General features: G+C 38.8%; 2 protein-coding genes across 4 annotated transcripts in view; one reads left to right on the top strand and one right to left on the bottom strand.

Moving 5' to 3' along the window:
- Positions 1 to 67: 67 nt before the first annotated feature.
- On the bottom strand, positions 68 to 27,589 carry AQP9 (aquaporin 9). Of its 2 annotated transcripts, none has more exons than XM_042824099.1 (6): positions 27,241 to 27,589; positions 14,307 to 14,433; positions 10,576 to 10,713; positions 8,925 to 9,043; positions 7,085 to 7,302; positions 68 to 3,625 (listed from the first exon to the last, which is right to left on the bottom strand). In XM_042824099.1, exons 1-6 carry the CDS (start codon positions 27,340 to 27,342, stop codon positions 3,466 to 3,468), a joined length of 864 nt encoding a protein of 287 aa, XP_042680033.1. In that variant the 5' UTR covers positions 27,343 to 27,589; the 3' UTR covers positions 68 to 3,465. The 2 variants fall into 2 exon arrangements, with proteins under 2 accessions (XP_042680033.1, XP_042680034.1); XM_042824100.1 differs by lacking the exon at positions 27,241 to 27,589 and adding an exon at positions 27,087 to 27,177.
- ALDH1A2 (aldehyde dehydrogenase 1 family member A2) overlaps positions 11,019 to 27,625 on the top strand; it is an 81,180-nt gene continuing 64,573 nt past the window's right edge. Inside the window, exons 1-3 of one of the 2 annotated variants that reach the window (XM_042824094.1) lie at positions 11,019 to 11,073; positions 12,817 to 12,969; positions 14,632 to 14,774. The gene's annotated coding sequence lies outside the window, so the exon portion shown is untranslated. Of the gene's footprint in view, positions 11,074 to 12,816; positions 12,970 to 14,631; positions 14,775 to 26,042; positions 26,073 to 27,625 lie in introns of those variants that run through there. The other variant, XM_042824096.1, reaches the window with a different exon arrangement.

The raw sequence follows: 27,625 nt of genomic DNA, 5'->3' as shown, positions 1-27,625 counted from the left end.
TCCTTGGGTGCTAGAGGGGAGGGCTGTTTTACTTTGTTTTGTTTTAATAAAAATATACTGAGATGCATTTATAGGGATTGACTGTATTTATTTTGAACAACAACACATTGATCCAAATCCACAGTCAAAAGTACAAGAAAATAGTTTCTGCAATACTCTGAGCTTGATTCTCCAAACACCTATATTGCCTCCCATTGTGAATAATTGCACTAGCTTCTATGAAAAAGCATGCATTAGCCAACCTTCAACCCAGTGCTATTTGCGAGATCCCTCTCCAAATTATTTCAGTACTAAGTTTAGCTCTAGAGAATAAACATATTGCCCCAAAAAGAACAAACAAAAACTGAAAATTGAGCAGTGCACTGAATTTTTTTCAGCATTAATATGAACAAGCCTGATCACTATTAACTCATTAACCAGGATAAATTACAGCTGGAAAATGTTTCTTGTTGCCAACTCTATTACAATTCAGTAAGACTGCACCACTGAATATCAGTTAATATTAAAAAATTGCATAGTTTATGCAAGTTAGTATTTTTTGTTTTGCACAAAACTGATCTTGATATCTGCGGAAGCTTAGAGTATGAGATGATAATTCTTGTTCCCATTTAATTATGAAGATACTCAGATCACAGCTCTGTAGGTAAGATTCTGATGAGTTTTGTTCCTGAAATAGCAATTAACTTGTAGTGTTAAAAATGAGAACTGTTACATCTGAGGTAGGTCTGATGTGGTACATAGGTACAATTCTGGCTTTTGTGATAACAGTGTGCATTGCAGTATTGGTACTAAGAGGATTTTTGAACTTATTCTGTGATCAAGTTCACAAATGAGTTTCTTAAGCAAACAGAATTGACATCACCTAGTTGAGAGCCTATTTTAGATATTTCTGTGCTGTCATATCAGTGTCACCACTTACAACTTGCATGTTGATAATTTCAGAAAAGTAGATGTAATTTATCTAGCAATTCATAGCAGAGGAATGGTATAAGTAGGATAAACAAGATTTCATGCTGATTTACAGGCAGAACCTCTTCTAATCAGAAGGATTTTGAGAAAATTATGACAAGTCATATACCTTGATCAACAGACATGCAGCAAGTGTGGGTTGGTCACTCGGCACATGGTATAAACAAAATATCCCTTACGCATTTCTCACCTGTATTCCTTTTTCCCTGTTTTCTATGCCATATTAAAGGATGCAGTACTGTAAGGTATATATAAAGCTTACTGCCTATGTCAAATTCTAGCAGAGTAAATGATAAAACCTGATTCTTACAATTTTGGATGAAAACCAGTGTAGGCAGTTTATTTGGGTAATTATCCGTTTGTCTATTTTTATTTTCCTTCACAGATGTTTAATATAAGCTGTTGGCATGAGTGGAAGAGCAAGTGTCTTTCAGCTCTGAGGGCAGCCCTCGGGCTGTTCCTACCTTTTGCATGCTCTGCTCAGACACAGATGGCCAGCAGTCAGCTAGACTGCTGCTGTTAGACACCACCAAGGAGCAAGGGAGTGCCCCCTGCAAGGAAGAAGTAAAGGTGGTTCTGTTTCCATTGGAACAGATCTAAATCACTTTTACGCAGCACCTGGCTTTCTTTTTTTTTTTTTTTTCTTTTTGTTTATGTAGTGCAGTGTGTACAGGACAGATGAACTTGCTTGTCTATGCTGTCAATGTAGGTTCTGCAGTTAAGAACAATTTCCACATTGTACTCTTCATTCTCCTGCATTTTGCCTTGTTTCAGATAAATGGAGGATTGACTCTCTGAAACTTCCCCTTTTGTTATTGTGGCTTTTCAAATAATTATCAATGTTTTGATGCGTACAGCATTATATGACTTCAGAGTTGTTGCAAGCAAAGCTTTGCTTGAGCTGCTAATTCTATAACTGTGCTGCAATTAATTTGGCGTGGCATAGCAGAGAGCAGAAAGACATACAGCGACACAGGCCTGGCCTGCCCAAATTCTGATGCTGATTCTGATCACAGTGTTTTTTCCAAATTACCTCTGTGGATATCACACTGAAGTGCACAGGCTGTTACTGAGCATATGAAAGGTTCTTTTCTTCGGGAATGAAATGAGAAAATAGAGTGGAATTCTAGGGAGCAGACCTGCAGAAATCCAAAGGGAATAGAGCCCTAAAGTGGATGCACTGATCAGTACCCTGGAGCTTTGCCTTGAACATAGTTCAGGAGCATTACCGAAGTGGATGTCTGTCTATTCATGACCACCACCAACTTTGTGCATATATATATGTACGCATGTTATTAGAAAGGAAGTTAGAATGTATTGGATACATTAAATTCACAACGATCAAGCAGAAATAACTTCATTTTTCAAAGGTTGAACTTGACCATGATCCTGACATAAAGCAGCTAAGTATTTAGGAAGCAGTATATATCCAACCACTTCTGTTTAGCCAGACAGAACCCGTGCTTCACAATTCTGATGTTGAGCTGGCCTTCCATGGGGAATTCAGATCCAGGAGTAGGTAAGAGATCGGTTTCTAATTGTGATTGTTGCTACCAAAATAAAAATTTCTCCTGCTAAGCAGATGAAGTCCTCCCATGTAGATCAGCAGCAGCAGACCTCCTTAAAGCTTAGACAGACATAGGCCTCGTGCTAACCCCTGTGTAAGTATAAATCTCTACTGCTGGCCCATCTCCACAGGAGTGAAATTTATCCAGAAAGCATAGCAGGACAGGTTGAGATTAATATTCTAGGTTAAGTTTTCAATACTGAGTAACATAAAGGTCAAGTAAGCAGTAAAAATAACTGGATGTTATTTCCCCAAAAAACCCATGGAGAAGTACAGCTTTGTCTATTTGGTGTTGATCCCATAACAATTTTTCAGCTTTTGTGTTCATATTCTGAATTACTAAGCTGCTTCACTGATGAGCTGATTCTTCACTGTCCAACCAGTGGCTGCATAAAAATTTAGTAAGTTATTTAAAGCTGCTCACTTGATGTTTAGGCAGTTCAGATCTTGCTTTTTTCTTTCCAGGCAAACCATTCTTAAGTAACAGCAATAAGAAGTGAGATGTGCTCTTAGATATTAATTCAGCACTGATCCAATTAACTACCTTTGCAAGCAGTTTCATAACAATCTCATCTATTTTCAGTTAATTAGGAAGCATGATTAAGATCATCTGTGTTGAATTAACAGAGCAGTGTATCATCTTACAATTTCAGGTAGGAGATAACTTGCTCTGAATACTGTACGAAAAGAACAACATTTCATGTCTCCCTCCAGTAACTTCATTCCCAAATTTGAATGCGGTCAGCCCTATGTTTCAAGGGCAGAGATCAGTTTTGAGCTTGTTTTCTGTATAGTTTTTGTTTTTTTTTTTTTTTTGCTTTTTAGTGTGGATTTCTAATGGAGACATATGGGTTTCACAAAATGGTCCAAAGAATCATTTGCATTAAAAACTATACAACAAAAACAGAAAGAAAACTCTTAATTTCTTGCTATATGTTTGTCAGTTCGTATTTATCATATACGTCCTTTTCTTCTCCTTGCTGATTATCTGAGTGATGAATTTCAATAAAAACTATATAGGTAAGAGCTCCAAGTACTCCTCCCAGCATAGGTGCAACTACAGGGACCCACCACCAATGATTTCCAGCCCTGTAAGAAATAAGCAAGAGTTATTGTTACTTGTTACTCTAGTTGATGGCCTACCTTTTATTTGGCAGTGAAGAAATACAGTGATATAGCACTCACTGTGCTGCATACATTTCCATTTTGTCTTATATGACTTTAAATAGATGACTGTTTGTCCTGCTCATACAGTGGTTGAAATACTAAGTAGTAACCACCAGGCACATTGGTTTAAGTACTGCATTTGCACCCTAAAAAAGTAAGGCCTCTTTACTGCATATCTGTTTTGGGGGCAGGAGATAAATTCTTGCTGGTGGAAGATGGGTTTCATTGACTTGCAGTGAAATGAACTGGGACTTATTTATTGCACTGTGATCTTGAATGATGCTGTTGCCAGATGCTCATGAATGGTTTTTCAGGAGAGATTAATGCAAATACATATTGTAGAAATTGCATGGAGGTCTGCAAATTCTTATCTGCAACAGATATATGGTGTTCTTCTTGACAAGCATAATAGATTATGCTTGATTTGAATGTATTTTCCTTGAGGAGTGTAATAAAATACATAGACTGTAAAGTGGATTATACTTGACTAGAATGGTCAAGACTTAAATTTCATGATGTAGTTTCTTCTTACTGTATTTAAAATGTGGGATCCTTCAGAAAGAGGTAAACAAGCATTCACCAGTTTGAAACACCTAAAAATTGATCTTCCTTAAAATTGCTGCGTTCACTTAAAGTCCTATAGAATTCTAGTGGATTCAATTAAGTGCTTACGTTCACTTCACACAACTACTAAGATTTAATTTTAGATGTGCAGATTTCTGTGCACCTTTTAAGGAAGAAGCCCATTAAAATTACAAAGCCAGTAAATAACAACCTCATTCTTCTATCCCCCAGTGCCTTGCGTAGCTGCTCTCCCTTTCCTGGAGGTTCACATTCAGGCAATACCTTGCTGAGTACTTTTTGGGGCACAGACCTCTGAACCGTACTGGTGTGTGAGGGTGTTTTGATTCAATGGCACGTTGTATTGTTTCAATATATGAGCCTTCAGTGAAAACCCTCAGTAAAAAAACCCTCTCAGTAACAGGGAAGCAACTTCTTTTTTCCCCTCCAAGAAAAACAAAGGGGCAAGTTCATCTGCGAGAGGAGCTCTGCAGGAGCCTGCCAGGGGCATCCTTAAGCTGTACAGGTAATTATTCAGCACCAGCTGTATAGATTTATGCAGAAGTGAACTCATGTTCAAGTCACAAGAACAGAACAGTGCTAATCTCACAGTGCCCTAGTGATGACACTATTATTTCTTGCTCAAAAAAATGCAGTGCGTGCATGTTTACCTTTGGAATTACTTAAATTTTGCCCCGAGGATACAGAGTAACTTGTGATTGCTCTGCTGATTTTACAGATGGGATTGGTAATCAGTTGTGAACATTTAAGCCTCTGAATTTCTGGAACAAGCTCGGACTAAGGTCCCACTGAATTAGCCAACAGCACAGCCTACATCAGGTACCTGCGTGCATTCCTGTGCATGTGCCCATGTGGTGTGGGCATGTCAGGAAGGTGTTTCCTGGCAGGTTTCTCTCTGGGCCCGTCCTATGGCCTAAGGTGCCCTGCTGGCTCCTGCCTGACCCGCAGCTGTCCTGCACAGCAGCAGCCGCCGGCTGCTTCACGGCCCTCCGCTGAGGGTGGACGCAAAGCCTTTGCAGGGTGATGCCAAGGCTACAAGGCAAGCAGGGCACGGCTTCCACGAGCCTTCGTGACAGCTTCACAGCAGTAAACTAAGTTCCATCGTAACTCAGCGTGCAGCCTGGCTGCCGAGTCAGCGGCTCCGGCTTTGTCGCCAGGCGTTTTGTCACCGAGGCCCTCGAGGCCGCTCGCGGGGCGGCGTGCGCTGAGCCCTGCGGAGCCGCGGGGACCCCGGCCCGCTCCGGCCCCGCCTGCGCGCCCTGCACTGCGGGCGGGAGCAGCGGCTGCGGCGGCCGCGAGGTGTCAGCGTTCCCGCGCGCTGCTGCGGGCCCGGCACCTGCCGCGCTGTGCGGTGCTGGGATGCTGGGCTGGGTGGTGACTCCTCACCCTGTGAGATGCTCCCACGTACCTAACAAAACCCGATTCTTCCTCGGTCCTACCTGCATTCGTACTGTAAGCCGTGTTCCTGTCACCCCCACGAGCTCTGTTATAGCAGTAGTGTTAGAAGTGAAGGCAGGGAGGAAGAATTCCTCGGTTTGGACTTCCTGCGGACTGCTGTTTATTCTGCACCCACCTGTGGTCTCTCATATCTTTTTATGCTCCCATTTGTAAATTCTCTAGGATGGTCTCTTTACAATGGGGATGCATTTCCTCTCTATAAATTCTGAAAACACACTATGGTGCAGACATAGAGATTTTGTGTTCCTTTTTAAAATGCCATTAATTGTTTGGTTGTGTGATGTTATTTTGGGGCGGTAAGGGGTTTCACAGCTATTCTGTGCATAGATCGCAGTACCATCAGGACTCCAAGCTTTCAGCAACGTGATAGCAAACTTAGTTAAAAGATTACAGATTCTAACACATAATGTTGTAGTTAATGTAATAGCAAGCAACTACAAGAGGCATTAAGGAAGACAGTCCTTTGTTATGTTCTCCTCTCCAAGGCACATGGTATGTGCAGACTGAAGCTAATAATGCAGATTACATTACTTTCTGAAGTAGCTAAAACAAAATCTCTGTTCACTGGAGCTCTGTAGCACTCTATGGTACTTCAGAGGATTCAGAGTTGTAAATAACTGGGGGAAAAAAAACATATAAAAATAAACCAGAAGATCTAAATCCTGATGACAGAGTACTTTCACTTAGATATCCCAGAGTGGCTTTTACGCTGAATATGTGTAAACTGTGGATTTGATGTGCAACTAATTAGCTCTGCATCTAGCCAGCCAAGAGTGCGTGCGTGTGCACACACATGCACAGGGATTTGTGAGTGTGCTCTGAAATGTGGGAAAATGAAGGGAGCTTTCTTCCTTTCACTCCTTTGCTCCTAGGCAGGAAGTCAGGCTTTTAGATTGTTGTATATTTCTGCAGTAACTCACTAGTAATAACAGACTAATTCAATCTGTATGTCTGTTTTTTACAACACCCAATATATATACCCACCTAAATCTCTCATGATTTCCATTTTTCACTGAAAGCTGCAGTGCAGCAGAAGTAAAACTTTTTTTTTTTATATTTTCAGTGACCTCTAGGAATCTCCAGTATTTTGGGAAGGGCCTGCTTGGAACAATGATTGATATTAGAGATAATGTGTGTTTGATTTGCCCTAGGAGCAGGAAATACTTTTTAAAGCCCAGTACGTTGAGCATGTCTGACAAAGTGCATGAGTAGCTTCTGGTATGCGAAGAATTACCTATATGTATATAAAGTATGACTTGGTACCATGTTGGATCAGGATCTTTGTTTCATAGGAAGCAATTTTAGCCAAAAGCATTTCACTTCATATCCAGGCTTACTTACGTGAATACTTCCATTCCCCATCCTGCAATAGCTGTGAAGAGCCTGGGGCCGAGGTCCCTGGCTGGATTCATGGCACAGCCACTGTTCATTCCCAAAGAGCAAGTAAGAACGATTATAAGCAGTCCTACTACAACTGGCTCCAGGCCCTTTGGTACTCCGGTATTTCTGGTGTCAAAAATAGCAAATATAACCAGAAGAAGAACAGCTGTTGACATCACCTGGCCAATGAAAAGAACATTGAATAAATATGTGCAGGTTCCTTCTGATAATGGAAAGGGAGGCCACAACATCTCTGTGTCTTGTGGTGGCTTAAAGCTGGTATTGAGATTTATCCCTCTGTACAGAGTAGTAAAATTTGGATCCCAATGCTTCTCTAGTTCACAGTAATGAGAAGTTTAGATATATGTGCTGAAAGGACAGGATGAGAAATGTGTGGAGGACTTAGCAAAAAATCTGCAACAACCTGGTGTGGGAAGAAAAGAGGATTTAAAAGGTATTTCCTGTCTGAGGTCTGATGCTTTGCTTCCATTTTTTTCCATTCAATTTAACAGTTCCATTTATTTAATTTTTTAAGCAAATTTTGCAGCTCTGCTATGCCAATACAATCACTTAAATTGATATCAAAGTGTTTTATGTGATAGTAGCTTAGTCTGATATTTTATCAGACTAAATATTCACCTTTTTTATGTTGCATAACATAAGGAAAAAAGTGACGTCTACAACATGAAAACTGAGCAGCTAAAAACATATCTGAATTAAGACTGCATGTATAACAGCACAACTGTATGTATAAATGTAATGTGACCTCAGTATTGCATATACTGAGTTAGTGGGAAAAAAAATCTTGAAATGATTTTCTCATGAAAGTGCTGCTCTGCTTAAATGCTACAGAAATGCTGATTTTGCTAATAATTAACTTCAGGGGGGGAAAAGACAACAAACTTTCAGCATAATCAAAGCATTCATTTTTAAAGTTGATTTTAAAGAGGCTGCAAGTTTGGGTTTTCTTGAAATGATTTCTGCTTTGTCTGGCTTGATTTTTTTAGAATATCCATTAGAAAAAGATCTTATTAAAAGAAAAATCTGTTGATTGATCTAAAACAAAGTTCAGAAGTTGTCACAGAATTTCAAAACAAGGTGTTTTTTTGTTTGTTTGTTTGTTTTTTGCATGTTGGGTTTATAAATAAATATATATGTGTAAGCCAGGTTGTGCAGTCATCATGCCCTTCACATAAGGAATTCACAGTATTTGTTTTCTGTGTGCCTGAAGAAGGCAGGTAAATTGATAGGAGTAGTTAGGAGATATGAAGCTTCATTTTTCACTCTTGGGTAAGTAGGATTAAAGGATACAGATTGGGAGTGAAAAGGAGAATTTTTTATATTCTCTCAGTTCCTTTGAAAAATAACAAAGCAAAGGGAAGGTTGCAGAAGAGGCTTATGGTAGCAGAAAACACAGTTGCTCAAGGTGTTAGAGTGGCTGTTCAAGCATTTCCTAATTCTTAATGAGCTAGATTTTGATGCAGATGGATACAGTGCAGCTGAAGTTTAAGGAGAAACACTGTTTTATGCTGGGGAAAACCTCTTACATGTATCACATTAAAGACACATAATTAATCTGATAAACGTGGAAAGAACAACTTGAAACTATAGTGCTTATAAAATATGACTAAAATGTCACCCCCACAAACATCACTGTGTTCTCATTGCTATTGTATGCAGTGATGTATAACTAAAACAATGAGAATCATCATACCTGTTAAAGATCTACGTATTCTTTTCATTGTCTGGTTTTAGAATTTTCAGTATGTTTAATTTGTAGAATCAAAACATGTGCACTTACCTGATCTGCAAATCCATTTATGAGGGATAGATATGGAGCTGGGTACGTTGCAAAGATATGTGCTGTTGCATAAGGTCCTGTGACTTCAAGTGTTCCGTTGCTATACTCCATAAAGGCATCTATAGAAAACAGCTATGACTGGTTGCACTTATCCATAATATTGATTTTCGAGGACTGCAGTATATATGATAAGCCTGTGCACTTCATATTCTCAACTGAAAATTATTTTATGTGGGAGTGTTTGAAATGGTATGCTTATTCACACTCTCCTGTCCCTTCTCTCCTTCCATGCACTGAGGTGCTTGTTTTATGTTTCACAACTTTCAAATGGGACTTTTCCCCTCCTGCACATTGCCCTGAAATCAGTGCAAGAGGGCACTTTCTGATTTGCATTATTCCGCACGAGGTGCTGCATTTGGCACGATGCCCTAAGAAATGCATCGCATCTTGACTATTTTGTTGTAAAATTTCTCAATTCCCAGCCACCAGGAATTGGCATTGATCTGTTTGACCGTTGTGCAATGATCTGTTCTGGGAATGAGCTCTCCTAAGTGCCCTCCTCTTCTAATGGAGTTTGAAGTTTTCAGTCTGCGTGAGCTTAACACGCAACTCCTATGCTTGTTGAAGATGGGAAGAAAGAGTCCGAGCACAAAACTTGAGTTCTCAGTATATTTAGGTCTTTGTATTTTTATATACACATGGATTTTTGTATATTGTAAATCCACATGTATTTGTTAGTACATTTGAAGTGTATTTTAAATGGTATAATATGGCTTCTGCTTCAGAATGATTTTCTAGCAAGCCCTGAAGTTCCCGTACTCTTAATGCTAACCTTAAAAACAACCAAACAAAACAGAACATATCAAGCCTGAAATAGTCACCACTATCCCTAAAGTTGTTTTTTTTTTCTCTCCTGATTACTACAGGTACTGAGTACCTAACTGACTAACAGTAGGCACTTCCCTAATTTCAGTTTTTTAATTTTTTAATTTTGTGGGAATTTTGGAGTAGGTGCTGGAAGGAATTGATCTGAGTGGATTCGTCAAGACAGTGACACCCATGTATATAAGTCAGAGATTTACCAAGATGGCACACTGTAAAATAGAAACATGCCCCAAGGATGGGTGTAATCCCATCCCCCTAACATCACCCCTTTATCACTTTACCTTGGAGAGTTCTGTCTAGGGTGGCCTGCAATTTGGTCAGGAGTGACTTGAGCTCATATCCTATGACCTCAACAAATGACATTGGCGATACTTGCCTGCAGGCACTTGGATCAGGTCTTTAATGTTTCTAATTTGCTTGTAAGATGAATAGCCTTATATCCTGACTATTAAGTAATTTAAAATCCTTACTGAGAAAGACATTATCTCAGAGTATCTGATTTCCCATGAATAATTTTTCTGAATTTCAGAACATTTCCTGGAGAATTAGTGTTTCAGAAAAGTTGTAAGATATCTGGAACAATTGAGTCCTTTTTTTTCCTTCAAACTCTCTGTGCTTCTTCCTTTCTTCTTTACAGCCACAGCTTCACTCCTGCCCTTAGTTCTGTGTTGAGTCCTCAGCCTGCCTCGTGTTTATTGAAAAACTGGGGCCTTAGAGACTGCCTGACCTCTAGTTTGTCCCATGGCCACATATAAGGTGTACTCACCGTGATAAATCCCAAAGACAGCCGCTGCTCCAACAAATGCTCCCAGGAGTTGTGCTAATATGTAAATTGGCAATTTGGTCCATTTTAATCTTCCAGCCACACACATGGCTAATGAAACAGCAGGGTTTATGTGACCACCTGAAAAATAAATCACGAAATAAGCCATATGAATGACTCAGATACATGGGAATACATAAAGGAGTTACAAAAATTATGGGCACTTTTGAGCACGAGACTACATACATAGTTTCCTAGAGGTTACTTTGCAACTAAATGCTGATTGCAATTAAAATGAAACAAATTGGATTAAATTATGGGGAAGGAGGGCGAGCCAGTGTCCACCAAGCTCCATCACGTGCTTCCCTATTGATGTTCACAGACCACGCTGTGTATCAGAGTGCTGTCCTGCTTATGTGAGCTGTGAATCCAAGGATAACTTATCAGGAAAAGCCTGAATCTTCCCTTTTGGTTGTGATGAGAAGGCGTGTTATTCTGCAGGTATTCTTGTTTCTCAAGGTCTTTTTAATTCATTTTTAAGGGCGGTCTGGGACAACAAAACATTCGTTCAATTTAGCGAGCCTGTATTGAGGTGAAGAACCATCACTGACTGATTGTATCCTGGATTTTGAGCTAGATCTTCACTACACACAAGGGAAATGGATTTAAATTGTGTTTATGTCCTCCTCTCCAACTTGGAGTTACTTAGGAGCTCATGAACATACTGTCAAGTCTGCTTGGCTTCAGGCTAGCTGCTGGTTTGTTATGTTTTAGTGGGTTTGGAGGCAACAGCATGTAGTCTTTCATCACAAATTTTCCTCAACAGCTTATATCTTGCAGGAAAGTCCACAGCAAGGGAACTGGTAAGGAAGCTGCACCAAATTCCTGTGGAATTTCCTTCCTTCATTTTCAGGAGTAGTTGTGCCTGAACTCACACATACAAGAGACTTCAGCAGCACTGGGAGTCTTGGTGACACTTTTAATTTCCAAAATGCATTAATTTTTATACCAAGTGCTAGCCACTTCTCTAAGTGTTTTTATCAACATGGAAAAGAAGTGTTGCATGCCTTTGGGAACATCATTTTTCACAAATAAGTCATTGATACTTAAGAAATGCAGCTTTCTTGACAAATAAATATAGGTGTATTCCACAGGAAATAAACTAAAAACCCAAGTATTGTGAGGGCATAGCAGATTCAGTGCTTACCTTCAAGGCAAAGTCATGTTTCAGCCCATACTGCTACCAGAAAAAAATGGCCTTTCTCTTTAATAAAATAACTAAAAGAGGGCGACCTTTGTCTGTCATGGGGTAGTGATGGAGAAAGGGCCTCTATGTACAGTTTCTGTGTTTGCTTGCACTTCAGGTCACTGGTCATTATCTTATGAAATCCAGGCACCTTTGATACATAAAGAACTGACAAACACAGATAATAAGTTGGATAAAACCTTCTTTGTATCATTTCCAAAGCTCTGACCCAGTAGCATCAGTCTTGAATTAATTTTAAATTCCTCCCTGCACTTCAAATTCTTCAGAGCAGAGCAAATAGATGGACGGCACCTTATTTAACAGCCCTTCATGTGAATTTTGGGAAATTGTTGTCTTGTCTTTTGTTCTTTACTCTGGCTGGAATGAATCATTTTCCTTTCTTTCACCACTTGATACTGTTCTCCGCCTGTATATAATACAGGGTGGCTGCAATGGGAAGGACAAGTCATATTCATGTTAGAAATATCTGATTAACATTAAATTTGGGAAGGAAAACTCTAACTGGAGGCTCTCACGCTTACAAAGGGGAGTTAAAAGATTCTTGGTTCTTGTATCACTCGCACTTTGCTGATTAAAAAAAAAATTAGTAAATAAAAATCTGCTTTGGAAATTTTTTCCAGTTTAAGCGATCACAATCCTGAGTTTGTCTGAAATGTTAAATTTGTAAAAATGGTGGGAAATAAACTATATGTTGAGGAAATTGAGACAGAGAAAGAGAAGAAGGGGGGATTCACCTAGGTAAAAGAGCTCAAATTCACCAAGTGTGCAGACATTGTATCTTATGTTCCTGTGTGGGTAGAATTTCATGAAATTAATGCAAAATATTTTAGCAGTACTTAAGGATAAGGCTTTATGGCTGAAAATCCATAGAATTTGCTAACAAGAATATATGACAACCGATATTCTAGAATGTCTGCCAGTAATCAGATGTTGGATTGTCACAGCCTGCTGAAGTACCTGTTCCTGTTCTTTCACAGAGAAAATGCATTGCATGCAGAATCCTTTGTCATGGGAAAAACCTCAGGAAGCACAATACTGCAACCTCTGCAGCCACTCTGACCTGCTGGAATTGAACTCTAATCTTCTGCACGACAGAGACGAGTACCTCTAGCGACGCAAATACAGGAAAGGTCAGTGTCCTTATAGGTTATTGCCATAATACTGCATTAGAAGATTTTACCTGCCTACATAGAAACCAAGAGCTGCAGCTTTTTGATAGGAACATACAGCTGAATTAACTTTGCATGGTATCAATGTATCATTCTTCTTAAGTTTCAATGACTGTAACAAGGCTGCATGTTTTTCACTAGCTCAAGCGCTTTCTCATAGGAATCTAGAAACCTCCTCAAACATGCTGTCTTTGTAAAACAAATTGTAATCCTTGTAAAGAGAAGAGAAATTACTGTAGCGATTTTGGCTGTAGCTATTTTTTACGATCCCTTATACCTAGACGTATCTGCCCTCTTCATGATTGTTAAGAAGTTCTTTCGTAAGAGCTGCAGTACAAGAGATTCATTTGCTATAAGAGGATAATATAAACTCCATGTATAGCACAGAGTATTCCGTGCTGTAACACACAAAACTGTGTATTTATTGCAACCCATAAGCTTCTGTTTTACAGGGAGGATTAAAATGTTAAAGCATTTGTACTAGTGTCCCTGATATTAATTTGGCCAGACTGAATGGTGGAGATTGTTGTCACTAGAAAATGGAGCATACACAGACACATATGAGTAAGCCCACCTACAGGAAAAAAAAGAGTCCTAACCAATTTATATTAGATTAGGAATGTTCAAGCAGAAACAAAGAGACAATGATAGAATACTGCCAGTGTATCACAGAGCATATCTCAAGTACTGAATCATTTTGCTGTTCTTTCTTTCTGTAATCTGTTGTGTATGATGGTAGTTGGTTGTTGTTTTTTTACAGACAAAGTAAGTTTCTTTTAAAATTTGGGGCAAGGAAAAGGCTTGCTGCTTATCATAGGACATGGAGAGATGAACTGCTCTCTGTAAAGTGAACCCTGCTGCTTGTCCTCATTTGTGAGTCATTCCACCTTCTACCCAGCTGGCAGCCATCTTAGGTGGTGTTTGCTGGGTTCTGTAATCTTTTCCTGGTTGTTTCCTTAAATACAGCTCCTGTGCTGTCTGGTATTTATTGTGTTGACAGAATTTTCAAAGCAACACCATGTAGATTTCTGGTTTGCATGCACCAATTATCCTAAAAGCCAGGGATTTACACATTGTAGTAGAGGCCAGAATTTATTTTAGATATTAATCATCAAACAGCAAAATAGAAGGGAGCAAATATAAAATAATTACTAGCAAAATTCTGCAGATTCTGCTGTAGTGCAGTGGTTGTTACCACTAGATACATCTTTGTTTATACCATGAAATGCAAATGATTTAATAAGCTAACTTAAAAATTGCAGTAATAAATACTGTATCAGAGGGCAGAGGCTACTTACCAGAAACTCCACCAGACACATACACTGCTATGGTGACTGCCATTGCAAATCCAACTGATACTGTCATGGTCCCACCATGGGCTCCTCTGCTGAGGACGGCCTGCCCCACACACCCACATCCAAGTGCCTGTATTTTTAAAGAGAAATGTGAAATCTTAAGCATGACTATCAAATGTTATTGGTTAGTCTGCTGATGTCCAGGTATAGATGAAAATGTTGTCTAAGCATTGGAAAAATTACTAGAATTTGAGATTAGTGGCATGTGTGCATGTTGTCTTCGCTGCAACTAGTATTTGCTCTTTATTTTCCTCTGTTTTGTGACTAGGAAGAACGACTGCTAATAAGAGCCTCTCTCCAGAAAACACATTTCAACTGTAATGGTGTTACACAACTCTGAATTTCAAGCCTAAACAAGATTTCTCAGACTCTACAAGAAGTCTCTGAATGGAAGGAGGAGTTATTTCTGTGGTATGTTTTGAATTTCAGATTGTAGCTGTAAGCTATGAAAAAGTTACTATAAAAGTCATGAAAAATAGTTCAAAAACTTCTGTTTAATAATGAAACTCTGCAATGAGACAGCTCTCTGGAGTTTAGAGTATGTGTTACTATCATACTGTCTTGATGTCAAATATTGCTCTGTCAAAATATGAACTGGTAGAACTTACTTAAAAAGAATAGAAATTCAGAAGAAACTTGGAACAGGTAAGATGACTGAGACAATCAAGAAACATTTAGATGTTGTACTAAGGGACGTGGTTTATTGCAGAAATATTGGTGGTAGGTCAACAACTAGACTGGATGATCTTGGAAGTCTTTTCCAACCTTGGTGATTCTGTAAGAATCAAGATATTGGACAAGAAACAGGAAAAACTAAGAGCTATTAGGGACCAAGGCAAAGGCATGTTAGGGCAAATACCTGTGAAATCAGGCAAATAAAATTTGTAGCATCATTTGTAGGCCTAAAAGTAAGAGATTACTTAAAGTCCCGAGATATAATTTTTGCTTTATTTGCTGTAAATGCTGCAGATGCTGAGTGCAGGATATGTTCTAGGGAAGAGGAGAGGAGCTATGGCTGTGAAGCACAGATGAAGGTCCAGCTCTGATGAAATTGATGCTGTTCTAGCTTACATGGCAGTGAAAAAGCTTTGGGGTATTTCGCTGGCTCTGCCACTTGAACAGTTAACTCATGGGGATACCTGAATAGTCCTCACTGAAGCATTCTCAACAGATTTAAGCTATCTGACATTTTACACTGTTTCTTTTTAGATTGAAGTTCAGCAAAACATGTAAATGTATGCTTAAAATAATCTTTACTCAATTTTCTTTAAACACTGCTTAGCTTCAAGCATGTGTTAAAGTTCTATTGAAGTCAGTGGGAAAGATTTGCAAAGGTACAAAAGGCCTTTAGGTTAAGGTAAAGTAGCTGGTCCGTGTTTCTCAGAAATAAATTTGTCTCTTTGAAAAATCTCCTTTTTAAATATATGGCTATGTAATTTGCTGCATAAATACCCAGCAGCCAATAGAAGATACCACATAATATCTGTGGTCTGAAATGTATAACCAAACTAATAACATTTCTGGGTTGTGACTAGATTTATCTTAAGCAACCTTAATTTCTTCAATATTTAATTTGATATTTATATTTCTCTTTTTGTGGTGCATGGTAATCTGATCTTTTACTTGATATAAAAAGTATTGCATCTTAACCAGTGCAGTTGCTTGGTTGATCTTCTTGCTTCACCTTAGTGTTTTGCCATTACTGCATGTGACCCATGACTGCGTTGCAAGGCAGTGAGCACCTAAAATTTAGTTCTTTGAGAAAGTCTTGCTACAGTCACAAGGCACTTCCATTTGGAAACTTGTAATGGGAAATAAAGGAATGGGAAAAATCTCTCCTGACTGTATCAATAAGATTTAGTGATTGAGGTTTAACAAGCAAGTCCTGCTAAAATAGATGCAATTTAAACAGGAAAACTCATACTTTTGTTTCCATTATTTCCCTGGGGGTTTTAACTAATTCCGAAATGTGATAGAAAAAGCTCTCAGTAAAATTACTCTCTCAACCAGCTTTGCAATGCAGACAGGGTTTGTTATAAAAGTGCCCCAAGATTGTGTCATGTGCCCAGGTGCAGTTCGTGCCTTGAGGTTATAATCATGCAAGCAAACAAAGCACTGAGTGGTGCCAAAGTATTACAGCTGTCAGGATATGTGAGGGTAGGGTGGTATTAGATAGTAGTTTATTGGACTGCATAATTGAGAGTTACAAGACATTCTAAGCTGCAGTTAACTGCTGTGCAGTGGGTTGCACATGGCTATGTTATGCATTCTCTCATTTCTATAAGTATTGTGTACTTCACAATTCAAATGTTAAACACAAATGCATATACAGGGATAAAAACAAAATGTAAAACATTTCAGTTGTTCACAGTTGAAACTGCATGTTTTTTAAAAACTTCATATGAAACAATTCCACACATCATATATTCATAGGTTGAATGGGTATGGAAATAATGGATATGCTGGAATTTAGAAAGTTTAAGATTAGGGTACAGGGGGAGAGGAATTAGAATTAGCACGCTCTAGCTTTCATTTTCCAAGCTTCTCAATGGGAGTATTCCATGAAAACAGTATCTCTTGCTGTAATGACTAAGAAAAAAGAGGAGTATGGAAGATGGATATAGAAAAGGATAGTGGACATTAACCATATCTATGTATATGAACTACAAATGCATGTGAAGAGGGAAGGAAATAATGGCATGGCTTTTGTTTCCCTTCCCTAATTACCACAACTGAAGAGGATCATGCAGAAACAGCTGTGTAGTCTAATTGTGTAACAAACACTGCCCTGTACTTTATAGGGAAATAAGCAACTGCACATGCTCTATTTTTGTGCTATCCAGTCTCAGAAAATGGAATCTGCAAACAAGAAGGCATACAAGCCAACCTGTACACAGCTGCACTGGTTTCTTGCTCAGTGTATGTTGGTAAATGACTTCCTGCTCATGTCTGACGAATGAGCACTATTGCAGGCACAGTCAGCATGTGCCCATTTGGGGATGAGAAAACTGGGAACTGAACCTGCAAATCTGAACCAAGTCACAGCAGTACTTTATCTGTTGTCATTATAAGGAGGAGAGAAAAAAAACATTCCTCCTGCAACTAGGTTGACATAACTGGACTATCACCTACTCATGTAATTACATGAGCAGCAATTTAATACCCTGTGAATCTCTGCTTGGCTGAGTTAAGACCAACTAGATCATCAAGTTACCAGTAAATATTCTGAGTTTCTAGGCCAAGCTTAGCCATAAATGCACCACAAAAATCCATCAACTGAAGCACATAGATTCAAAGGGAGTTTAATTTAGAGTAGGATACAGTCTGTTATCTTTGTTTTACCTTGTCTGTGTTACCAGGTTTCATCTTTCCAGTTGTCTGTTTCCCGATCTTAAATTTACTGAAGTAGTTTCAGTTCTGATTTTTTATTATCACAAAGCAGTGAGATTACTGCCATAAGAAGCATGTCTGGGTGTGAAATAGCTGTCTGCACGCTCTCTGCCAAAAAAAGTTGCTTCATGGACATTAGGTCTTTGTCTTGGGTAAGAAGCTAATGTTAGGAAAGGGAAACAACTGGCCTCTTGTGAGTATAATGTCCTGTTATTCTCTGGCAGCTTGGAGAACTTTATCCCGCTCAGCAGCGTGAAGATCACTATGCCTCCATCTGTGTTATTTGCAGGATTTTTGCTAATGTGTATAACAGCATTTTTCAGTGTAAATAGTATTTCCTGCCATATATGTATCTAGAATTCTAGAGAATTACATTTTCTGCACTGTTTGTAAAGCCTTAAACATCTTAAAGCACAATGCTTATATTAAAAAGATCCCTTCTTATTTAACAGATCTAGTGGTAGTGTGTATTCATAGCAAAATACTCTTAGTGTATCAGTATAGAAGCAGCCAAGACTCCTGCTTTTTATCACTGTGGAGAACAATGATGTGTGTGTTTTATCTTGTACTTCACCAGCTGCCAAGCTGGGGGGAGTTACACTCCTTCAGTGGGATACCACAGATGTCTGTGCGGGCAGAGCAGGGCCTCGGTGGCACCACAGCTGATGATGCTCTAATAGAACACAAGAATTCAGTGTGATACAGGGAATCCAGAGTCATCATTTTTTTTAGATCGTATTTTAATTATTAGCTGTGCATTTTCAATAGAGAAATATTAGAGAACAATTTCAGAATTTATGTTTTGGTCAGTTTTCAAGAAAGAGTCATACTTAAACAGCTCCGGCTGATTATGAAGAATCTCCAAGGATCCCTCCACCACTTCACAGTGTTCTGTAAGGATGCCTTTGTTCAGGGAAGGGAGTAACCCTGCCCTTTCCCACGCCACACTCCCACCTATGTTCTCCCACTGTTCCCCAGTCAGGCATTTCCTGCTAGTCAGCAGCTTGGCTGCTCCCCTTTTCCAGCCCAGATAAGAGGGCGTCAGGCTGGATCCTGTCACACGGGCTGTGCAGCTGCACAGTGCTGCAAAGGGGACAGGCACTCAGGTGCCATGCAGTGTGTTGGGCTAAAGCTGTGTGCTTGCTGTGAGCATCCTTCTGTTATCCCTAAGTTACCTGTTCTGAGCGATATTGTGGGGACACTTGAGGACATGAGAGCAAGCCCTGGCATTTCATCTCTAAAGGAAACTTCTCTGGCTTCTCTATGCAACCAGTGCTACATCCCTTGCAGCAGGGACATGGGAATGGGCTTAGAGAAGTGGTTGCATTTGTCCTTTGCTACAGGTAGTGATCTTTCTGCCATGAGAACATTAGAGGATTGTTTGTGCTTTTTTTGTAGCCTTATGCAGCTTTTTCCTCCAGTTAATATTTCTATAGGTGATCAATTTGGGTGTTGCATATGAAACTAGTGCATAAAATTTTCAGCTAGAAGTGTGATTACTAAAGTGATGGTGTTCTCCTAAAGGTCTCTAATGTGGAGCGTATTCTAGAATGTACTTTCATTTCCAGTGTCTTTCTTCACAAATGGATTCCACTTTAGAATTCATCTGTTTTCAGAAAAATTCATTTCATAATGTGATTTATAATGGATTAGGAAATCTTCATGTACTGAATCATGTTTCCTCTGTGCATTATACACGACCTTGATTCGGACTGGGCTCCCAAGCATTCTTTCAGTAGGGATAATAATGCCAGCAGTAACAAAAGCAAAGATATGGTAGATCTACTAATACTCAGGGCATGAGCTCTGCAGGATTCCTAGTTGGTGAAAACTCCCAGTCTTCCAGGAAAGAGTGATCTTCATCTAATTTCTTGTGTAATACTTGTCATCACTGGTTACATCAGATAGTACTTCAGACGTTTAAGGCAAAATAAAATAAAGCTTAGTAGTTGAGTAATTTTTGAAAATACATGGCTCTTATTCTATCCTTCATTACATATTTTGGTGGGAACACAAAGATTTCTGTAAATTACAATATAATCGTTTTGGAGTAATAAAAAAACACTACATCTGTTCTGATGGTCTCCTGGGACACAACCAACATCCTCTTGGGTTCAAATGGGTTTCCCTTTATGTTTTGAGACTTGATCTAATTAAATAAAGCTTTGTAAAAAAAATTCTACCATTTAGTTAATTAAATAGCATAGACATAAGCCTTAAAATGATTGCCATTTTAAAACTTTTTTTTAAATGATAGAAAATGTTACTACATGGAGACATGGATGTAAATTTAATAAGGCTTTGGATGAAATGCGTACATAAAGCTTTTAAAACAAAGATTTGGTTTAAATTGCTCTTAGGGAAAAATACTGTGAAAATAAAGCACAGGCTATGCTGTGTTGTATAAATTGATGCTTTTAAATTTTTATTACTGCTTTTCACATGCAGTAAGAGACAAATAAAAGCTTAAAATCACTTAGAATGCAGAGGTCTGCATTCTCTTGTATTTTATTATGATTAATATTGCACTCTTCATTCTGAAATGCTACAATGCTTTTCTCTCTTAAATTATACAGGGTAACTGGCTTGAGTCAATTTCTTCAGAGAAGATTGGTTTTATTTTCTTACTAAGTTGTAGAAATTCAAGTGAGAAAGGAAATGAAATATTTCATATTTAGATGCAAACTTCCAAGAGTGACACATGGCCCCTTACAAAGGGCCAGGAAGAAAAGATTGGGCAAGGGAAGTAGAAGCTTCATAAGATAGTGTGCATTCAGGTGCTGCTGCCCTCCCTAGTTACTCTTTCATTCTTGAGCTGAGAGGTGTTATTCTGCTTTTCTTCCTTCCTACACCAGCCCACACAATTAAAATTTCTCTAAATTAAAACTAAATATGCTTAGTCTCTGTAATGGTCCTTGGTGAATGGCTGAAGCATACATTGAGAAAGGAATTTGAAATGTAAGAGTACACATATAATTCATTTAATTCTTTCCTTTGGGTGAAGAAATGGGGTAGCTGGCGCTTTGCTGTGCCCTCCTGTTTACGAGTAATGAGAGATTTGATATGTTGGTATGTTTTCTTTCTCTTTTCTATTGAGGAAGACAAACAAACTATATCTGGGGCTGATCAGGAAACCTTCTAGGATGGATTAGAAGGAGCTAAGTCGAGTTCTGCCGTTAAATCAAACCGTGAGCTGGAGAGCTTACTAGAATGTATTTTTAGCCAGAGTGGCTCGTTGATCTGAAGTGTTAAGATCACAAATGTATAAACATAGTTAATGGCATGAAAGCATTTGTTGTCCCTTCTGTTATTCATCAGCTTATGACAGTTATTACTTTAATTACTATTATTTTAATTTGGCCAAAACTCTGAAAGAACAGCTTGTAAATTTGTGTCAGTAAAACCTAAACTCATGTTTTGCACTCTCGGTTGAATCATTGAAGGAATGCAAGTCTTTTGTGAGGCTAAGGAGAGAGTGTCCACTTCAGGTCTGTAAGTGCACACTTTCTGGGACAAAATGCAGATACGGAAAAAGGCCTTGGAAAATTAAGTTCAGCTTACTGGAACCACTTGGTTGAACATGACTTATGTGTTGGGGCTGATGTAGCAAAGATGAAGGTAATTCTCATCTAAAACTTTCTTGTAATACAGAACATCTGAGTCACCTGAAAGTCTAAAATGTCATATGCTGGAAAAAACAACACAATTTTTGCACTTTGGTTTGTATTCAAAAAACAAAAGATTTCCTGTGACTTTTTAGAATTATTTGCTGAAATGAACATTTCAAGGTAAAAGAACTGTTGGGTAACCTTATTTTCAGATCCTTCATGCTTCCATTTATCTGAATTAAAGAATGACTTCAGGGAGATTTAAGTAGGAGAAAAAAGTTATTTGATAATAAGATTATAGAAATGCTAACACTGTACAGGAGCTTTACGAGTGTTTACGTTGAGACAAGCTGAGAATCTTTGTTAGACTTCTGTTTGCAGTACTGATTTAATGGAGTTGCAAATGAGTGGAAGAGTTTGTACATAAAATTTAATTTCTTCAAAAATACATGCAACTGCTACATTTACAGAAACAGAAAGAACTCGAGTGTGGGATGACAAGGAAAGGAAGCATCTCATTCCGGTAAAGAGAGCAGTTTTGGTCTGGAAGTGCAGGATTAAATTCTGCGACATTAGATTCATGAATGACTTCTGTTCTTTAGTGGCTCTACCATAGTATTGCTGCTGGAGAGCCTTATGTATGGAAATGCATAAGAACCAGCTTTCAGAGTACAGCCATGGCTAATACCTATTATATAACATACAAAATATATAAGTAATGTATGTAAAATACATACAAATTGGTTGAGTGGCATATTACAATAGCAGTTGTAAATATGTTTGAATAACTTATTTTGTCTACCTTTGGAAGACAAGTTAGGTTCTTTGCCTAGCAGGTAATTGCACAAAATTCTGTACTGGAAAGCCAATGCTAATCTCTAGTTAGCTGTCAGGGACTACTACTGAGTTGTTTTACACCTTAAACAAAACTTGCTGTAAGCAATTTCATTTTATGCAAAGTCTCTGTTTCATCCAAAAAAAAGCCAAATCAAAACCAAACAAAGAATATAACTTTGTGTAAAATTTATAAGTAGCAATTTTGTATAAAATGCTAATGTAAGGACTAACCAATGCAAAGCTACGTAGATGCATCTGCTTTCATCTAATAACATAGGAGTGTTCTAATGCGTGTTTGGAGGAATGGATATATATTACTGTACAGTACTGTAATGAATGTGTACTGGAATCTGGCTCCACAAAGAAAGATGTGGAACAGTTGCTTAACTTCTAATCTAGACAGCAAATCCATGAAATGTCATACTTAGAGATTTTTCAGACAAGACTAAACTCCCCAACAAAGCAGAAATGATAACTTACATAATGAAGTGGTCAGAATATGAAAACAAGACAAACAAGATTTTGATGAGCGAAAGATAAATAGCTTTTCTTCTCATTAGTTGGACTGCTTGCTGTGAGGGTGTCATGCGCTCAATTCACGCGCATGCTGATGCATTGCAGCCTCTGTGCACACAGACGTTTGCTTCAGTGGGAGTTTTCAAAAGGCCCTGCCTCCACCTGGGGAGTGGGCTTTGGGATAAGGAAGGAAACCTCCTCCCTGCTAGCGGCGTTCTGTGTACCTGTTTAGTGAGGCCATGCACACTGCAAAGTGTGAGAACATTCATTCTGTTTTCCACTGAGCATTGCAGCAACAACTCAAGATGATGTCTTAATTTGATCACACAGTCATATTCACTTAATTGACTATTAGAGAAGCAATAGATGGGATAGGTCTGCAGATATGCTGCTTACTTGTCTTTACGTGCTAAATGGAAGCCTGTGTTTCGTTTCAGCAGGAATATGTACGCTGCTCTGGACTCAGGAGATACTGGTCCGGTGCAGCTCTGTTCTGGGAAACTGTGTTTAGTAAGATGCTCTTCAGAGTAAAAATGAAATACAAACTACGTTAGGTCAGTAGTAGCTAGTAAAAAAAGCCACATGGCCCATTTGGCTTCTCTTTTTGAAAATGTTACAATTCAGATATAATCAATGGCACAAGTCAGAATAAATCCCATTTTGTTTGAGAGCAATGCAGCCAAGTCCCAAGGGGAAAATATGGAGCAAAACATGATTAAAAGCAGAGGGGCAGTTGGATAGGTGAATTTCAGGCAGACTCACTGCAAATTCACATAAAACGTCTATCTGATATGGTGTGGCTTCTTAAGTTTTGTGCTGATTAATGTCCAGCTGTGCTCTACCACAGTAACCTGCAGGAGCCCCAAGAGGAAATGTACTGAACCAGGAGACATACTGGAAAATGAAAACCTCCCCAGACAGCTTTTTTTCAAGAGAGGCCTCGGGAGTAGCTCCAGCCTACAGAAGGATGATGCTTTGTCAGAGGCTGGGAAATGTGTGTATGCTCTGGCTTCTTCGCCCACTACAGCATGAAAGAACTGCTGTTCTCTCACCTTAGGGTTCTGCTGCACAGGGGTAGGATGGAGGGACCAGTCCCAGTGGTTAACAAACACACTGTATAAAAACTACATTACTCAATATGCACTTCATAGAAAACATTTTTCTGTTCAAATATTTGTTGAAAACTTTATAGGTGGATTGTGTATTTTTTTGTGAATATTGATTTCAATTCAAATTAAAAAGAAACTTTGCAGGTTGGCCTCTTACCACAAGAGATACTAAGACAAATGCAAGGCATGGGCAGGAGCTTACTAATAATATGTAAACATAGACCCTCAGCCTAATGCACTTTCCTCTTTGTCTGTATTACAAGTGTAACTTTGTTGTATTAGAACTGCATCACTGTAAGTGATGGTGGTTTTTTTTTTTGTTTTGTTTTTGTTTTTTGTTTTTTGCTTTTTTTTTTTTTAATAGCAACCACATATGAGGTCAAGCACAACATTTTCTCAGCTTGATGGACTATCTTAAAGTGAATATGATATAGTTCAAGATGGTAACTAAAAGCTCAATGTAACCAAAACCACATGCAATTTGCATTTGGTTATGGAGTGAAAAATATAAGTTTTTTGTTGCCTTCTTGTCTGAGAATGTAACTGGAGAAGTTGTGCTGCACCTTGGGGAATAATTCACAGCCTGATACTGAAAGAAATACTGTTGCCCCGGAAGAATAGGTTGAAGAGTAAAGTAGCCTAATCACCAATGAGATTACCCAGCCAGGCAATAACTGCAGCTGCTTGAATACTTCTATAAAGAAAGTAACTTCCATATTCCTGCAGTTCAGTTTGTTCACTGAACCCTGAGAAAGCCTGAAATCAGGTGCTTTGGTAAGGAGGAAGGGGCTGGCAGCAGCTATGCCCCATTACCAAGATATGCTGTGCAGCAAAAGCAAATCAGTTTGGAAGACCAGACTATGAACATGTCTGTGGGGATTGCTTAGGAGCATCTCTGGTCTGATCCAGTGGATTGAGCATCCATTAACAGCCAGCACATTTTCTGTGCTCCTGGAGCTCTTCTTCCACCTCCGTTTCATCTGAAAAGAATTCACTTTCCATACTCTGAGAACTGTGCTGTAAGGCAAGCAGCAGTGTATTAAGCAGAGATGACCAGGAGATGTTATCCAAGTGGTAATAGGCATGGACTTTTTCAAGGCTTGTCTCAAATCTGTTCAGTTCTGCAGGTGGAGCCCTTCGTGCCTCCAGGGGAAGGCTTGGTTTTTGCCTGATGAGTGATTTCATCTGCAAAATGTCCTACAATTAATCCTACAGATTTTACACTGTACAATTTGGAAAATAATATTGCAGGACTGGAGAGTTACCCAAGATGGCAACTTAAGCTCTTAATAGTACATGATCTGTGATGTTCACTAGAAGAAAGGGAAACCGGTAGTCTGGGGGATAAAATTTCACCCAGCTGACTTCCAGGGGTGCTGGGATGTTCACAGCTTTAGGTACCATCAGTTAACACTTCTAGACAAAACCTATGGGTAATGGAAGAGCTCCTCTCTGCCCTGAACCCTGGTGCAGGTGCTTCCCACTGGCTGTAAGATACAGGGCAGAGGCACAGAATGGCTTTCAGGGAAGAGCCCAATCAGTTGTGCTGTAGACCATGAGCAGTCATCTTGCTTTCACTTTGAAACAGGATTAAAGCATAGTGATAGTACAGAGAAAGAAAGCTGTTGCTTATTTTGCATACGTTAAGTGTTTGTCAAGGATTTCTGCCTCCTAACTTTACAGGGCCCCCTTTCACTAGATCTAATTTCAGTTAAAAAGTTTAATATTTGTCTGCTCTTAAAGTTGCTTACTAGCTGACAGAGTCTAATAGCAATAAATAGCAGCAGAAAAGTCCATTTCTTCCCAATAAACTTTGTACTTCTGCTAACTAGCACAGTCTAAAAATAAATCGGGGTATCTGAGCACTTGGAAAGCTGTAGTTAAGTCCATGTCAGGCTCTTTTCTGCTTTAAGCTAAGGTTAAAACTAGAAAGACTAAAACAGAATTGAAAAAATTCACCAAGATTATCAACAACATTCTTGAAGATTCACTTTCTACTGTATTCATTCGATGAATATCATACAAAATGGACTCTGGGTTTCCATTTCCTTCTACTCTTCTGCAGCAGGACATTAAGTAATAGCATTTGTGATTTAATCTGCACTTTAATGCATTTTCCTCACTTGCTTAATTGTATTAATGGACAGGGGAGTATGATCTTGTAGCGAGGACAGAGGACTGGAAGTCAGGTGATCTTGGTTATATTCAGAGTTCTGCAACAGGCTTCCTGTGCAGTCTGCTCTAATCAGGTTTGCTAATATATAAAATTAAGATAATGACATTTCCCTTCCTTACCAGGGTGTTGTGACACTTAATTCATTAATGTTTGTAAAGTGCTTTGTGCTCCTTGCTTCTAAATGTGCTCCTTACTGTAATGTCTTGTGGAGGGTATTAAATTTGAGAATAATGTTACTTTAGTGCCTCTGCCCTTCAATTGGCTGAAGTGTACTAAAGACCATTATTTTCATGTATTTTATGAGCTACTGGAATTTTTTAGATGGCTTACTTGAAATTTAGCTAATATAGTTCCAGTTATAAAACATACTATGTCAGTCCTATGCCTTATTTTTAATTTTTTGTCTTTTCACTATGATGAAATATTTAGCAATAAACAAGACTGTCTTGCCAGACTAAAGGGAGGGAGAAAGAGTTTGGCATAAGTATTCTATTTGCTTGACTTCCAGCTCTGTTGCTGAGACTGCTCTCTACCCTGGTAAATCACCACACAGCTCTGTGTCTCAGTACAAAATGCACAAAAACTTGAGCAAGAAACGAAGTTTAAAAAAAAATTAGGGATGTGAAAATGTGGAGCTGTGCTATTTATGTAATACTGTAACAGCCTACATAACCAAGCAGATGTATAATTTATGTAATACAATTGAAAACGAAACAAAAAATAGTTCATTAACAAAATCTCTAAAGATTCGGCAGCGCAACTTGATAAGCTCAGTACAAGTCACATGGATCAGTCTCTGTGAGCACAGGAAAATAACAGCTAAAATAGTCTTCTAAACGTGCAGTCCAGTCGGGCTGTTAAAGCAAATGGAAATTGTACATAGAAGTGAAAGTAGAATAAAATGCTGAGTTAAAAAATGCAGGAGTATTGCTAATGTTCACTGCTTCTGAACTTTTTAGAACGTGGTTGTTCACTCAAATTCTGCTCCTTTAAAAATCAAATGTTTATCAGACAGTTGTAATACCTAAAACTATGAGTGTTTAACAGCCAGTTTTACATCAGGTGAAGAAAGGAGTTAGAAACTTACCATAAACAGGAGCAATTCATTCAAGACTGTGCAGTGTTTGTCAGGCAGTAACCACGCTGCTGGTATAGTACAAGGAAAAAGCATACAAAAGTCTCCTCACGAGCACTGTCCAACATTAAATTAGTAAGAAGGAAGGAAAGCAGCTGACACTTACTATCAGTATAAAAGTTCCCAGGAATTCTGAAAGGGCTTCTTTAACCAAGCTGTTCTTCAAGGCAAATTTCTCCTTTAAACTCCTTTTGTTTTTCCGGCTCATTTTGGCTTCTTCTATTGCTCTGGTGCCCTGGCTACAAATACACACAAAATTTGCTCTGTAATCGTCCCTGCTTCAGCTGAACTTTGACACTTTTACTTATACATTGAAATATGAGATTTCATCCTGTACAGCCAGTGAAATCATCTGACTGCAGGCATTGACAGAACCAACGCAACATGCCCTAACAATTCATCATGAGTTTTCCATCCTGTGCCTTCTCTGAGCATGTTTCTATTTATACTGGCGAGATAATACCAGGAGGTTTACAAGCAGAACTTTTCTT

The sequence above is a fragment of the Centrocercus urophasianus genome, unplaced genomic scaffold (genome assembly GCF_019232065.1).
Source record: "Centrocercus urophasianus isolate 14NV4802_14NV808 unplaced genomic scaffold, USGS_Curo_1.0 seq_23, whole genome shotgun sequence".
NCBI classification, from domain to species: Eukaryota; Metazoa; Chordata; class Aves; order Galliformes; family Phasianidae; genus Centrocercus; species Centrocercus urophasianus.
Note: the sequence above shows the minus strand (reverse complement) of the source record. Positions and strands in the feature narration are given on the sequence as shown.